Consider the following 16,465-nt stretch of genomic DNA (forward strand, 5'->3'; position numbering starts at 1 on the left):
CTTGAGCCTAGGAATTCGAGGCTGTGGTGAGCTGGAATCAGGCCATGCTATTCCAGCCTGGGCAACAGAGCCAGACCCTGTCTCTAAAAGAAAAGAAAAATGGTTATTTGGTATGTAATTATGCATAGCTGTTTTCTTTATTGTGATTGTGGTTTTGAACATTAATAATACCCTTCTTTGTCACCTTTAATCCTTTTTGTCTTTAATTGTATTTTATTTGATGTTGGAATATGTCTCACTGCTTTCTTCTTGTTTCTCATTGCCTGGGGATTCCTTCTTTGTCTATCCCTTCATTTTTAGCCTTTTGGAATCATTTTCTTTTTGATATGCTTTTTGGGCATCACATTGAGTTATAGTTGAATATTCCTTTTGGAAGCAAATTGAAAACCTTTTTCTTTTAATGATTTAATCATATTCAGATTTATTGATATCACCAATATGTTTGGGCTTAATTCTCTGAAATTATTTTACAATGATGTGTATTATGTGATATTTGCTATATTTCCTTCTCTAACTGTTGGGTATATTTTGCAATTTTATCATTAGTATTATTATTATTTTTTAAGACAGGGTTTTGCTTTGTTGCCCAGGCTAGAGTGCAGTAGCATCATCAGCTCACTGCAGCCTCTAACTCCTGGGCTCAAGCGATTTTCCTGCCTCAGCCTCCTGCCTAGCTGGGACTACAGGTTTACACCACCATGCCTGGCTAATTTTTCTTTCTTTCTTTCTCTCTCTCTCTCTCTCTCTCTTTCTTTCTCTCTCTCTCTCTTTTTTTTTTTTTTGTAGAGACAGGGTCTCACTCTTGCTCAGGCTGATCTGGAACTCCTGGCCTCAAGCGATCCCTCCCCCCGCCCCCCCACCTCCCAAAGTGCTAGGATTATAGACATGAGCCACCATGCCTGGCCTGCAGTTTTATTTGTAAATTTAAAAAGATGTATAGTTTTGTTCTAGTAGTTACGTTTGTACTTTTCATTATTTGGGTTGTCAAGATTTTAATGCTATTCTGTTTACACCTACCTACATGAACAACAATCATTGAGCTTACTTTACTTCCCGTCCCCACTTTTTCATCCATTTTTAAAGTGCATTTTTGCTACTTTCTCTAAACATATAACATTATTTATACATTAATTTCCCACCTTTTCCCCAGCTTTGTAGAGGGTGGGAATGGAAGAGTAATATAGTGTACATTTTTATTTATTAAAATTCTTACCATCTGTCTTATTGCTGAAGTATTCCTAGTCATCTTTCAATTGGATGAAGCTCATCCTTTAGTAGATTCCTTGAGGAGGGCTTATAATACAGAATTCCCCACTTTCTTATATGTTTAAAACCATTTTCCTATAAACTTAATGTTTGAAACACAGCTTGGCTAGATATAAAATTCCTTGGTTTACACTTTCTTTTATTGAGTTTTTTTAAAATACTCATCCCTTGTTCCTTTGTCTTGTGTGTTGTTTTTGAGAAGGCTGATGAGGGTCTAATTCTTTTGCCCTTGTAAGTTATTTGATATTTTTATTTGTAGGCCTTGAGATTTTTTTCCCCATATCTTTGAAGTTTAATAGCTTTACTAGGCATAATAGTTATCTATTGCTGTGTAATAAATTACTTAAAAATTTAGTGGCTTAAGAACAACAGTAAGTTTATATTATCTTAAAGTTTCTGTGAGTAATGGATTTGGGAACACTTTTGCTGGTGGCTCTGGTTTGGGGTATCTTCATGACATCGTAGTTAAGTTGTTGGCTGGGACTGTAGTCCTCTGAAAGCTTGACTTGGGTCTGCTTCCAAGATGCTACACACACATATTGGCAAGTTGATGCCTGATGCCTCAGTTGTCATCCACATGTACTTCTCCATAAGACTTCTTGGTTGGCTTCTTCCAGAGTGAGTGATTCAAACTTCCATTGCTGGAAGCTACAATGTCTTTTATGACCTACCTTCAGTTTTTTAGTTATTTTAGGTGAGAGACTAAATTGGTTCCTATTACTTCATCTTGGTTGGAAGCAGAAGTCTCTCAGCCATTATGTCTTCCATAATTTGTATGCCCCAGACCATCTCTCTCTTTCTGCTACTACTTCAATTGTATATATGTTTGACCTTTTAGGGTCTAGCTAGACTGTGTTATGCTACTCTGAAGAAAATTGATATTTTGTCAGTTTGGCTGAATTCAAAGTCCAAACTTTGTCTTTCTGTGGTGGACAGTATCTCTGTTCAGTTGTTTAGACTTTTAACTGGTTGCTTGGAATCTGCCCACACTTGCATAATTTAGAGGTCAGCCAGATATTTGGGCGGAGTTCATATAAAGAATTTGGAGTTCTCTTTCTGTAGCTCTTTGATTTCTTGACTTTCTGTCTTCAATTTCTAACTAATGTATTTACCCTTAGCTCTGTTCTGAATTCTGTCAATTGATGAACTTTAGGTTTTTATCCAAGTTTTTAGCCAACCTACATGGTACTGATTGGGGCCTGCCTTCAGGTAAAAAGTGTGAAAATTCACCCATTGCCATTTCTTTCTTCTAAATCTCACTACCCCTCCCCCACCTCACCCAATTTCTCCTTTCTTTTGGTCATTCTCTGTTATCTTCAAATACTTTGTCCAGTTGTATTATCTAGGAGGATTTGTTTTCAGTGAAAATTTTATGAGCCTCACTTTTTTTTTTAGGCTTTTCCTTAAAGAATCTGTCTTAGTGAGGCCTTCCCTTATTATGCTGTTTAAAAATTGCAGAGCCACCCTCCCCTTTTTGGTGCTTCATTTTTTTATACAACTGTTTTCACCAGTTGACACAGAATGCATTTAAAACATGTGTTTATTTTCTGAATTCTCCAACTAGAATGTAAGTGCCTTGAGAGCAGATACATCTCTCTCTGCTTCAGTGCTGTTTCTTCAATTCTTAGAACAGCTCAGATTGAATCCTTAATAAATATTTGTTGTATGAATGAACAAATCAATGCATTCATTTCTTTTTTTTCCTATCTCCTTTTTATAGTGCCCGAAAGGCAGTAGATGAGGAAGAGGAAGCTGTTGAAGAACGTCGGAATATGCGAACTATTTGGGTGACTGGCAAAAAAAGTTTAACTGAAAGGGAAGCAGCAGCCCTTGTAGTGGAAGAAGCCAAAATGATTCTGCAGCAGGACTTAGTTGAAATGGGAGTGCAGTGGAATCCATATTCCCTTTTAAATTCTGGTACACATTCATCAGCCAGGAGTGAGTCAGAAGTGAAGAAACATACTTTTATATCCCAAACTAAGAGATTTTGTAAAAGATTAACAGGAAAGAGCAAAAGTAACATGATAGTTAGTGATTCTTATGTTAAGCATTCACCAAATATAGTACAAGATTTAGATAAAAGTAGAGAGCATACAAGTTCTTTTTGTTGTACGTTCCAGGACAGCAATCAAGAACATCAGAGACATTCCATCTTCAGAACAAGAAAACGGGCTTCCTTGGACATAAATAAAGAAAAGACAGGAACCTCTCTGAATGGTGGAAAAACAAGCACTAAGAAAGTTGTTCAGACTTTCTCATTTGAGAAAACAAAGATGGCAGCTTTGAATTTCAGCTCAGAAAAGATGAGCACATCTTTTCTATCTTGGAAACATAGTAAGCATTCAAAGCAAACTAGGGACAGTAGCCCTCTGAAAGACTCTGGAATGTACAGAATTGACTTACAAGGACAGAGTAGTCCTATTCTTTGTGAAGACCCATTTACCTTAGATGGGGAGAATATGGAATTTAGAAATCCAGGGCCATTTGTTAAAAATGTATCTTTTTGTGCTGAGGAAAAATGTAACAAAACATCATTCCCATTGCAAATAAAACGAAGTTGTTCAAGGAACAGAACATTAACTAATGATACTCTTATGGAACATTGTATCACAGGATCCCAGAGTAAAAACATGGATTGTCAAGCCAGTGGGGTGGTTAGTGAAAATGGAAGAGGATTAGCTGTTGTTGAGACAGAAAAAATAAATGAAGTGCTGCTACACAATGATTCAGAAAACCAGAATGTTCATGTGAAACACCATGACACTTATGCAGTTAACCACTGCCCAGAAAAGCAATCTAATAAACAGACAAACACTTATACCAAACAGAAAAACATAGTAGAGAGACAAATGCCCTGTGAGGCAGTCAGTAGTTATATGAATAGAGACTCAAATGTTACGACTATTAAATGTGAAAGTATAAAGTTTAATACTGAGGAAAATAAACTAAATCATTTTCAGGCATTAGGAGATAATGTAAACAAAACTGAGATACCCAGTGGAATACTTCTCTCAACTGGAACATTTGGTAAATTAGGAGGCCAGCGTGAGAATTTTCTAAGTACCTCTAGAATACAAGAAAAAACAGATACTTATGCAACAAACAAAACTAATCATGTTTCTGACTTAGGTTTAGTCCTCTGTGATTTTGAAGATAGCTTCTACTTGGATACTCAGTCAGAGAAAATAATACAACAGATGTCAACTGAAAATGCCAAACAAGGAGCAAAAGACATCAACCTAACAGCAGGGATAATGCAGAAGAGCTTAGACAAACAAAACTCGATTAGCTCTTTTCAGAATGAGTTTCATATTACTTTTCCTGGTGAACAGCATTCTCCAGGAAGGACTGATATAGATCATTTGAGCTTTAAGACTATAGGTACTATGAAACAAAGCACTGCTTCTCATGGGGTTGATATCCTGACTCCAGAAAACCCAATTTTTCATTCTCCAATACTATTGGAGGAAAATGCTCTTTGTTTTAAAGGGAATGAACTTTCTGTTACTGACTCCCAATTAAATAGTTTTCTTCAAGATTATCAAACACAAGAAACTGTGAAACCAGTCATACCTCTGGTTCCACAAAAGAGAACTCCCACTGGTATAGAAGGAGAATGTCTGCCAGTTCCTGAAACAAGTTTGAATATGAGTGATAGTTTACTATTTGACAGTTTTAGTGAAGACTACCTAGTAAAAGAACAACCACCTGATGTGCAAGCAAAAGAACCCCTTCCTTCTGAAATAACATCAAACCATTTCAGTGATTCTCTGTGTTTACAACAAGAAGGCCCAATTAAAAAATCAAATATGAATAAGAATGAAGATATCCAGCAGCAATTGACTTGTTTCAGTGATGAATCTATTATGTTTTCAGAAATGGATTCTGTTCAGATGGTTGAAGCTTTGGACAATGTAGGTATATCTTCTATCCAAGAGAAACATGATACTGTAGTATCTCTTAAAGCGTTAGAACTAAGTGATCTGGTAATTGTAGGTAATGATCACTCCCAAGAAGAGGTAATTGGAGGAGCTCAAGATGAAAGGGCTCAAAAGTCCAAATTAACTGGGACAGGGCAAAATCATTCATTCATCTGGTCAGGGGCCTCATTTGATCTAAGTCCAGGACTACAAAGGATTTTAGATAAAGTGTCCAGTCCTCCAGGAAGTGAAAAGCTAAAATTAACGACTGTAAACTTGTCTGGTTTGAAAAGAAAAAATACAGAGTTAAATGAGAAACAGGAGGAGATTTCAAATTTGGAGACAAATCAAGTGCAGGGATTTTCATTTTCCCCTAATTATGAAGTAAAAAACAAGATTGAGGCACTAGAGAACAATGCCAATCATGGTGAAACCTCATCCCTCTTGCCTTGTAAAGAAAACTGTATAGTTGATGATAATGGTCTCATTCCTCCCACACCCGTTCCAACATCTGCTTCTAAGCTGGCATGTCCAGGGATTCTTGGACCACCTGTGAAACTTTGGAAAACTAGTAGTGTTTTACAACCTGGTGAAAGTTATTCATTTGGCTTACCTTCAGATATTAAAGACCACAATTTAAATCCAGAGAGTAAAAGTGATTTCAAAGATGATAACCCTATTAGAGATGCAAGTTTTTCACTGCAGTCATCACAGGATGAATTGCAGTTAACTCCAGCCTCATGCAGTTCAGAAAGTTTGGTCATAATTGATGTAGCAAGTGACCAAACTCTTTTTCAAACATTCATTAAGGAGTGGCAGTGCAAAAAGCGATTTTCCATCTCACTGGCTTGTGAAAAAATTAGAAGTTTGTCATCTTCTAAAACTGCTACTATTGGTGGTAGATTTAAGCAAGGTAAGAATTTTTTTTTAATTTTAATTTTTTCACATTTATTTATAGTTAGTAGACTGAGATGAGATTTAGATTTGTCAGTGTTGGATATTAAGTGTAATCTACCCAAAATTTAGTAAGTATTTTCTGTGTGTACTTATGTGTAGAACAGCTGTATCTATTCAGCACAACTAGAGTATTAGTAGTTCCCTTCTATTATAAGAGGTGCATGCAATATATACTATATTAAGTAGAATATAAATTTATAAAAATAAAGATATATTTTGAATATGGATGTGACCTTTATGGTATTTTAATGTTGTAACAATGGTTTTTATTAATCATCAGTGCTCATGAATTATTTCCTATTAAATTGTAATATACTTGCAGGCTTATATAATAAAAAAAGTACATAGCAAATAGGAACTATTTTCACAATGTGCATTAGCTATATTTTCTAAGACTTTTGTCATGTAGAACTTTCACTTTCAGTGATAGTCATGAATTCTATGCTGAAATGTTGATTCTGAAGCCTTGTAGACCGCTTCCAGGTTTTGAGAGAGTTGAACCTTTAGGTCAAGTAATACGATGTGTATTCCTATCATATTGCATGAACCCTGGATTCTGGATCATGGGGAATAGCTATAGTCAGTTTGACAACCTGTTGTGGTAATGAGGTTTGATTAGATTTGTTAAATCTCAGTATTTATGAATGAATTTGTTCATAAAAGCCTGAATGTTTGATTTTCAATTCATGGAGCAGATGTGTTAACGACAAGCTTTATTTATGTACTTTCAGTGTTGAAAAGCACATCCCACTTTTTATCCAATAAACATAAAATTGAGCACATATTCTGTATCAGGCTCTGTGCTGGAGGCTAGAAGGATAGAAACATTCATTTAAAATTTAATAAATATGCATTGAGTTCCTATGTGCCAGTCATATTCCTGGCATTGGGGATTTAACTGTAAATAAGACACATTGGCTCTTGGCCTTTGTAAAATTGGAGATGCATTATTTTAGGAAAAAAGTTGACTCCAGATACAAAGTTATACTTAATTATGTATATTAATTAAGTATACATATATGAGCCCAGGAATTCAAGGCTTGAGCAATCCTCATGCCTCAGCCTCCACGGTAGCTGGGACTACAGGTGTGTGCCACCTCAGGTTTGTTTTTTTTTTTATAGAGATGGGGTCTCCACTATGTTGCCCAGGCTGATCTTAAACTCCTGGTCTCAAATGATCCTACTGCCTCAGCCTCCCAATGTACTGAGATTACAGTCTTGAGCCACTGTACCTGGCCCTGGGTAGATTTATCATAGTGATAGTTATCTTAATTGATGAGAAGCCTAGTAATCTCTTATACCTAAAAATCACTGTCCAAATAATGCATAATTTAGGATCTGGAAATTTTGCCTATCAAATGTAGTTTTTATTATTGTTTTCATAATTTAATGTCTTTATTTTTAGAGATTTTTAACTTTTTCACTTTTGGTTTATTTAGCTAGCTCACCTCAGGAAACTCCTATTAGAGATGACGGATTTCCCATTAAAGGCTGTGATGACATCTTGGTGGTTGGACTGGCAATATGCTGGGGTGGAAGGGATGCCTATTATTTTTCATTGCAAAAAGAACAAAAGCATTCTGGTAAGTAATCAGTGTTTGGCTAAGCTACCATATAATTATTGTAAAATCTATTAGAGTAGTGATCTTGCTTGTTGAGAATTATTTTCTGATATATTTACCTAAGATTTAATTTTAGAATTAAAAAAATTATTTAGAGAGCAGCTAATATGTACACTATTACATATATTAAATAGAATGAATGTTTTAAGAAGCACCTCCCTTCCCACTCCTTGTCTTGTGAGGCCATTAATGCTATGTTTTTTTTTGTTAATCTAAGGGGGCAGTGGAACTTCAGGGACTCCCTTGCCACCTTCAGGGTTTGCTTTTGAAGACTGGATCATAGCAGTTTCTTTTCAGTCTTTTTTTCCTCCCATTGACTGGGTCTGAAACTCATGTAAAGGCCATGTTGAGAGAAATCTATAGTAGTTGAATCACACAACCTTTGGAGAAGTCTTTGGAATTGAAAGGATATGATCTGGAAATACTTTGTGATCTGATTATGGTTATTAGATACCCAGCTGATTGGTTGGTTTTGAACAGGAGCAAAATTAATAAGGAAACATTTTAAAGTATGCTATATAGTCTGTTCCTTAGAAAACATGAAATATATTCATTTATTTTATAGGAAAATATTTTGGGTTGAGTAGTTACTTGAACTTCTAAGAATTCTTTTATTTTTGATATAACATTATATGTTCATACTAAATCTGCCTTTAAAATTCATTTCAAAATACCTTTCCTGTCTTTAACTCCTTCTGAGAAATGTAATTTTATTTTCACAAGTCTTGATTTTTAGAAATTTCTTCCAAATAATTAAATAAAGCATTATAAATCTTCTAGCCCAGATCATAATTTTTAGATTATGAAGCACTTTATCTAAATAGCCGATATGACCTGGATAAGGTCATGCTGAATTAGTGGTAACATGGAACCAGTCCCTTAGGCCAGCAGTCCCCAAGTTTTTTGGCACCAGGGACTGGTTTCATGGAAGACAATTTTTCCAGGGACGGGGGATGGGGGGGTGGGGGAGGGAGGTATAGCTCAGGCAGTGATGTGATGGGGAATGGCTATAAATACACTTGCTCACCTCCTCCTGTGTGCCCCACCACCCCGGTTCCTAAGTTTCATGGAAGACAATTTTTCCACAGGAGAGGAGGTGTGAGGAGTGGGAGGTGGGGGTGTGGAGCTCTGCAACCCAGTCCCTAACAGACTGTGGACCGGTACTGGTCTGCGGCCCTGGGATTGGGGACCGCAGTCTTAGCTTCTGAGTCTTTCTCAGTCTTTGTGCTAAAGATTGCTGCTTCAAATGAATGAATGTAATTTTTGCCTTAAGCCTTTTTTTTTTTTTTAAAAGAAATTAGTGCCAGTTTGATTCCACCTTCTCTGGATCCAAGCCTGACTGTGAAAGACAGGATGTGGTACCTTCAATCCTGCTTGCAAAAGGACTCTGATAAGGAACATTCTGTTGTCATCTATGACTTCATCCAGACCTATAAAATTCTTCTTCTGTCCTGTGGCATCTCCCTCAAGCAAGGCTATGAAGATCCTAAGGTTCTGTGTCATATTTAATTTTTATATACTTAAAAATAATTTCAGAGTTTAGGATTAATTCTTAAATGACTTGGTATTTATTTAGCTTCAGTAATGCAGCTTAGTCTTTTAGGATAGTCACTTTTTTATTCAATAACCTTATCCACCCAGAATAGAATATCAGGCACACAAATGCCTTTGTGTACATATAAACAGAGGTGTCACAAATTCTGAGCCCTGATGTTTATCTTTCCTCAGAGATTTTAAACAAATTTTAATTTTGGTCATAACGTCTAAATTTTGTGTTGAACAGTAAATTAGAAATGAAATGAGAATGTTAGATTTAGGTATATGATAGCAGGATGTTTCAAATATTCCTGAGGGTGGAGGTAGAAAATCCAAAAGGTGCGTGATGTTAAAAGGATTGTAAGATAGGGACCAATTGGTGTAGAGGAAAATCACCTTTCTAGCCCCTGAAAATTTTCCTGCTTAATAGCAAAGTGTGATACACTCATTGTCATGATGACTCTCAGTTATCAAGGAAAGTGCAAATTATGTCATTTTAATACACACTTAGTATTATGCACTTAAAGAAGACATTTAAATATTAGAGCCTTCAAAGAGATACATTTTTCCTACATGTTACGTGAGGCATACAGAGTTTCAATTTAGAGTTGAGAAATGATAATTTTTGGTAATTATTATCAATATAATTAATAATAATAGGATACTTTTTAGTTTCTCAGTTTCCTTAGGTTTTTTTTTGGCAAAGATTTTCAAAGGCAGCATCAGGTAAACTAAAGATACTGCCCTTTTCTATACTTCAAGCCAGGCTTGGTTTACATGTTATACATTATGTATAGTTTCTTCCTCCTTTTCCCTTTCCCTTTCCTTCTCCTTTTCCCTTTCCTTCTTTCCTTTTCCCTTTCCCGACAGGGTCTTGCTCGGTTGCCCGGGCTAGAGTGCAGTGGCATCATCATAGCTCACAGCGACCTCAAATTCCCGGGCTGAAGCGATCCTCCTGTCTCCGCCTCCCAAGTAGCCGGGACTACAGGCTCATGCCACCACACCTGGCTAATTTTTCTATTTTTTTGTAGAAAGGAGTCTTGCTCTTGCTCCGGCTGGTCTCAAACTCCTAGTCTTAAACAATCCTTTCACCTCAGCCGCCCAAAGTGCTAGGATTACAGGCACGAGTCATGGTGCCCAGCCCTATGTAGTTTCTAAACTGACCTTTACTGGATATAAAAGATTGTCACATAATTTTGATTTTTCTAGAGTCCAAAATATCTGGGTAATATGAGCTTCTCATTAAAACTATAGTAGCACCTCAGATTTATATAACACCTTTGTCTTAAATGACTTGAAATATTCCATGATTGGTTTTGTTAATCACAATATTTTTAATGCAAAAGGATAGGCTATTATTTTAAAAAATCTTACTTTTATAAGAAGCATTTGTCAAATTTTATATCAGGCTGTCTCATTAAATACTCCCCTTTAAAATGTCATTCTTAATGTACAAAAGAAGTAACTGAGTCACATAGTAATTGTCAGAATTATGAACAGGGCTTAGATTTCCTTATTCCAAATCCACTTCATGATCTACTAGATCTAGTATTAGAAACTACAGGTTTCCTAGTCTCTTGGGGAAGCCAAAAATAACAATCAAATGACCAGGCAGAGGGTCCTGACAATAGACCTCCATCCTTGGGGGAAAGTCTAGAGACTTTCTGAAACTCTGGATATGAACTTTTTTTTTTTTTTGAGACAGAGTCTCGCTCTGTTGCCCAGGCTAGAGTGAGTGCCATGGCATCCACCTAGCTCACAGCAACCTCAAACTCCTGGGCTCAAGCAATCCTTCTGCCTCAGCCTCCCGAGTAGCTGGGACTACAGGCATGCGCCACCATGCCTGGATAATTTTTTCTATATATTTTTAGTTGTCCACATAATTTCTTTCTATTTTTAGTAGAGACGGAGTCTCGCTCTTGCTCGAACTCCTGAGCTCAAACGATCCACCCGCCTCAGCCTCCCAAGTGCTAGGATTACAGGCATGAGCCACCGTGCCCAGCCGGATATGAACTTTTAATGGCAAAATATTTATGCCTCAATTCTTTTGATGTTGAAAGAACTAAATAAGCCTAAAACCATATAGTCTCATCTTTATTATAGTAGCATAGTCAAAATTAGCCTTAGTGGAGAAGAGTCCATCTTCATTTTCAGATGCACAGTTTCAGTTTGCTAAGAGACACTTGGTTTTCAAGCCTACTTCAGAAGTGGATCAGCCAGGAGCATTGTGGTAATAGAAAAGTTATGACTTTTCTTTCTTTAAAGGCCACTGCTCTTAATAGTACCAATAATGAGTCCTGGTACAATTATTCTTTCCGTCTCTTTTCCTGGGAAGACCACTGTATAAGTTTTAAATGGAAATGAGTGAGATTAGGTAAGAACTTTCTTTTTTTCTTCTTTTAATTTAAGGGTGCAGAAATGTCTTTGAAAAAAATCAAGAGAATGTTCTGATTGCTCTCCCATTCAGGTGGCATGCTGGTTACTAGATCCAGATTCTAAGGAGCCAACTCTTCATAGCATAGTTACCAGTTTTATTCCTCATGAGCTTCCACTCCTAGAAGGGATGGAGACTGGCCAAGGAATTCAAAGCCTGGGGCTGAATGTCAGCGCTGAGCATTCTGGGCGATATAGAGCATCTGTAGAGTCCATTCTCGTCTTCAACTCTATGAATCAACTCAACTTACTGTTGCAGAAGGAAAACCTTCAAGGTAAAACCAAGTTTCTAGTATTTTTACGTTACAGACTGGGGATGTATATATTTAGCCACTCTTTATCACAGGTTGGCAAATTATACATTTCATATCTACCTTTGGATTGTCTAGTGCAGGATGTCAACAAACTTTTTTCTGTAAAAGTCCAGATAATAAATATTTTTGGCTTTGTGGACCAGATGGTCTATTATAAATATTAAACACTCTGTGACATGAGAGCAGCCATAGACAATACCAAAACAAATGGGTGTGGCTGTTTTTCAGCAACATTTTATTTACAGAAACATGCATCCAGTTCTAGTTTGGCCGTAGCTTGCTCACCTCTGACCTTATTGTAATGAAGAGAATTAGTGGCATTTTATTCGGTTGTTACTGATTTCATATTTGAACTTTATCAAATGATTTTTATTCACACTTAGAAGACATCCTTCATGGATTTGAAAAAGTGAGCTGTTTTCTTTTTAGAATTATTAACAGTTGTTTTTTCAGCAAAGGATATTCATGAGATTCTATTTTTCACTCATGACAAATAACATGAATTTATTGTGTAGTCTGCTGGCCCAGATTGAGTACTTTGACTTCGGAGAGCATAACAAATGCTTATAGTAGAGATGGCTAAGTGGAACAAAGTTGGCTTCATGGTGAGGAGATTACACTGTGAATTTATTGACTGATCAATAGGTACTAGAAACAGCAGACTGATGAGTTCACACAGACCCGGGGGGACTTTGGGTAAGCAATTGACATTCTTTAAGTCTGGTTCTTAGAAAGTTGTTACAAGGATTAAATAAAATAGTGAATGTAGTGCAGTGTTTGTCACAGAGTAGGTGCTTATTATTATTAGTTGATTATTATAATTATTATCTTTACCGCTACCACAAACCCTCTGTGCTGGTAGGAATGTTCCTTCCAACATCACTAGGGTGGAATAACAGACACATGGATCAGACTGACTTGTATGTTCAGAGAAGGCTTTCCTGCTTAAGTGGTGTTAATTAGCAGCTCTGGTATAGGCACTGCAGTATTTCAAATTTGGCTACTCTAAGCCAATGGAGGCAGGCCAAGGAGTAGGGGTATGTGGCACACATGCTTCGGACTGCTCCTATGCTCATGAGCAATAATGCTGGGTGAACACAGCTCTCTTTCCCTCTGCCTAGTCTGCCCCTAGCCTGGGTTTCCTGGAGTGGTGTCATCATAGCTCAACCTTAAACTCCTGGGCTCAAGCCATCCCCCTGCCTCAGCCTCCCAAGTAGCTGGGGCTACAGGCGCACGCCACCATGCTCAGCTAATTTTTCTATTTTTTGTAGAGACGGGGTCTCACTTTTGCTCAGGCTGGCCTCAAACTCCTGAGCTCTTGCCTTGGCCTCCCAGAGTGCTAGGATTATAGGCATGAGCCACCATGCCCAGCCAACTCCATCCTTTTTATAGAGCATCTTTGGGACTAATATTCTAATGAACATACTGGAAAAACTGATTTAGTGTGACTACTCTTTTAAGAAATGTTAGCAGATAGTGATTCTTACTTCAAGAATCTTATTCCTTTACTATTTTGTAAGAGCACTGGAAAATGTAAAGCCTCTGTTTAGTTCTTTGTGCAAGCATACATGCATACTACGGGACCAGGAATATTGGAAATAATTTTGGAGAATTAACCTTTTGTAGTCAGCTCAGCAAATAAGGTTGGTTACCTTGCTCCTCCTAAGAGTAAAAGCAGAAACATTATCTTGAGAGAAATGTAGTCTCTTGTAATCCAAACTGTTCACAAGGTTGCCAACTCCTCTACTCTCTGCGCAGACAAGGTTAAGAGTCTAGTGCTTAAGTGCCTGTACTTTTCCACTTTTCATTATTGGTTTGAGGACACTGCTCAGGAGACTGGATCCTGAAGGATAGCTTGGGTAGCATCTCTGGATTTTTCTAGACAAATTTGATATAGTTTAGGTAATGCTGCTGATCTAGGCATTTAACTGATGAATTAACATTTTAGTTTTCTTTTTTTCTTCCAGATATTTTCCATAAAGTGGAAATGCCCTCTCAGTACTGCTTGGCCTTGCTAGAACTAAATGGAATCGGCTTTAGTACTGCAGAATGTGAAAGTCAGAAACACATAATGCAAGCCAAGCTGGATGCAATTGAGACCCAGGCCTATCAACTAGCCGGCCACAGTTTTTCTTTCACGAGTTCAGAAGACATTGCTCAGGTTGTATCATGGGAATAGGGAATTCAGAAAAGTAATTTTTAGAGTTAAAATGATTTGTGTGTGTGTTTATTTTCTAAGTGTGTTCACCTAAACACCAAAGCTCAGTAAAATAAAATAATCAGCTAATCAGAAAGCTTTTAGGAATAGAATATTCTAGCATCTAATTTATTTATGTATTTTTGAAATGGGAAGGTAGTAGGTAGTAAAGAAGGCTCCTAGAATGTAAGCTGTACAAGATAGTGAATTGCCAGGAACAGAGGAAGCACTGACTAAATATTTATTGAACAAACGACTGGTAGTGGTAGTTGCATGACAGTGTAGCTGTTTCTCCAAGAAGTTAGTTATTTCATGATCCCTTACCCCTTCTGTGCCCCAATAAATATTCAGGAAACTGAATATTTTTCTGAGACATATATGAAAAAGGGATTTTTGTGACTGCTTGCTTTTAAAAATTTAATTAAGATTTTTTGTCATCTTACATAAATTTTGACAAAGTTTACTCATGTTGCATTTTCACAGGTTGGTGTTCTGCTCTCTTCTCTTACCACACTCTGTCCCTATAAAGGGTGGCTGGGTTGTTTTAGAGTGGTTACAAGCACGGGGTGGGTGCTTATACTTGCTAACACTGAAGTTCCTGTGTCTTCTAGATGCCATTCAGTAATATAGCATATTGGTAAAGATCATAGACTTTAGAGCCAGACTTCTTGGGTTTGAATCTTACCTCCTCCATTTATTAACTAGCTTCATGACCTTGGGCTGGTACATCAACTCTTTATGCTTCAATTTCTTCATCACTACAAAGGGGGTTATGATAAAAATACCTCATAGGGTTGTTGTGAAGCATAAATGATAAGTGTAAAACACTTATATTAATAGAGGCCATCACATGTTAATTGCTTAATAAATGTTATATCTCCTTAAAAATACCTTTTTAAAGCCACAGAATTACATATTACATATTTTAAAGAAAATGAAAAACTTAGTTTCTCTTAATCATGTACTATGCTTGTATTGAATTCAGTGCTGCCTTTTGGATTTTTTTGTGTGTGTGTGTGTCTTCTTTTGAATTCCTTAGCCCAAAGTCCCCAAGCCTGAGTGCACATACAATTACATAGGGAACTTATCAAAAATACAGAATCTCTGGGTTTCAGTTCAAGCAGTGTTGGGGCAAAGGCAGGAATTGGTGCCCTTGTGATCCAAATGGGAGCTAAAGCATGTGAACCACAGGCCTAGACCAGACTCTGGGCTAGAGTACAAGGCTTTTGATGTTACTGGCTTGTTCTTATGTCTTCACGTTAAAGTGGAAGTCACCTGGAGAGGTGATTTATATGTGAAGTTTTCGCAGTTAATTCTGAAGGCTTCACCAAAAAAAGAATCTTAAGGAAATTCTAAATATGTAACTTGAAATCTTTTTGTTGCCATAATCCTGATAGGTCTTCCTTCCTGGGATCATGGCTTTATTGTTCCTTTAATGCTGTTTCGTTTTTCCTATTCAGTTATTTGAGTTTTTTCTTCTATTCTGCCATTGATATACTCTTTGAAATCTGTACTAAGTTTACATGATAAAATATAGGATATCTAGTTTTAAATTTGAATTACATATTATCATTTGTGACAACATGGATGAAACTGGAGGACATGATGCTGAGTGAAATAAGCTAGGCACAGAAAGACAAATACTGCATGATCTCACTTATATGTGGAATCTAATAAAGTAGAACTCGTGGAAGTAGAGAGTGTGGAATGATAGTTATCAGAGTCTGGTGGGGTGGAGAGGGAGGGAAAGAGGGAGTTGCTAATCAAAGGGTACAAAGCTTCAGATAGGAGGAATACATTCTGAGGTTTATTGCATAACAGTAACTGTAATCAATAATGATGTATTATTTAATATATATTTCAAAATTAATAGGGTAAATTTCAAATATCTCACCATTAAAAATGATAGGTAAGCAAGATGATGGATATGTGAATTAGCTTAATTTAATCATGCAACGTTGTATACATATATCAAAATATCACCTGGAACTCCATAAATGCATACAACTATGATTTGTCAATGAAATTTTTTTCGAATGCCACATGAACAATGGATAACATTTTAGTATAAGTATGCTCCATGCAATTGAAATTTAACTGTTCATCCTATAATTTTATTTGCTAAATATGGCAACCCTACTCCCTATACTTGTATATGTTCATATCTATATAACATAATTCTTGGGCTAAATAGTTACTAACATGCATTGTAAGCCTCAG

At 36.7% G+C, this 16,465-nt stretch overlaps 1 protein-coding gene across 1 annotated transcript in view; it reads left to right on the plus strand.

The window, feature by feature from the left end:
• The window catches only part of POLQ (DNA polymerase theta), a 98,272-nt gene that overhangs the window by 41,538 nt on the left and 40,269 nt on the right, over positions 1-16,465 (plus strand). Inside the window, exons 16-20 of the mRNA XM_045540178.1 lie at positions 2,987-6,099; positions 7,583-7,726; positions 9,060-9,256; positions 11,769-12,009; positions 14,016-14,209. Coding sequence (XP_045396134.1) covers positions 2,987-6,099; positions 7,583-7,726; positions 9,060-9,256; positions 11,769-12,009; positions 14,016-14,209 — 3,889 coding nt within the window. The remainder of the gene's footprint in view (positions 1-2,986; positions 6,100-7,582; positions 7,727-9,059; positions 9,257-11,768; positions 12,010-14,015; positions 14,210-16,465) is intronic.

Source organism: Lemur catta, chromosome 1 (genome assembly GCF_020740605.2).
Source record: "Lemur catta isolate mLemCat1 chromosome 1, mLemCat1.pri, whole genome shotgun sequence".
NCBI lineage: Eukaryota > Metazoa > Chordata > Mammalia > Primates > Lemuridae > Lemur > Lemur catta.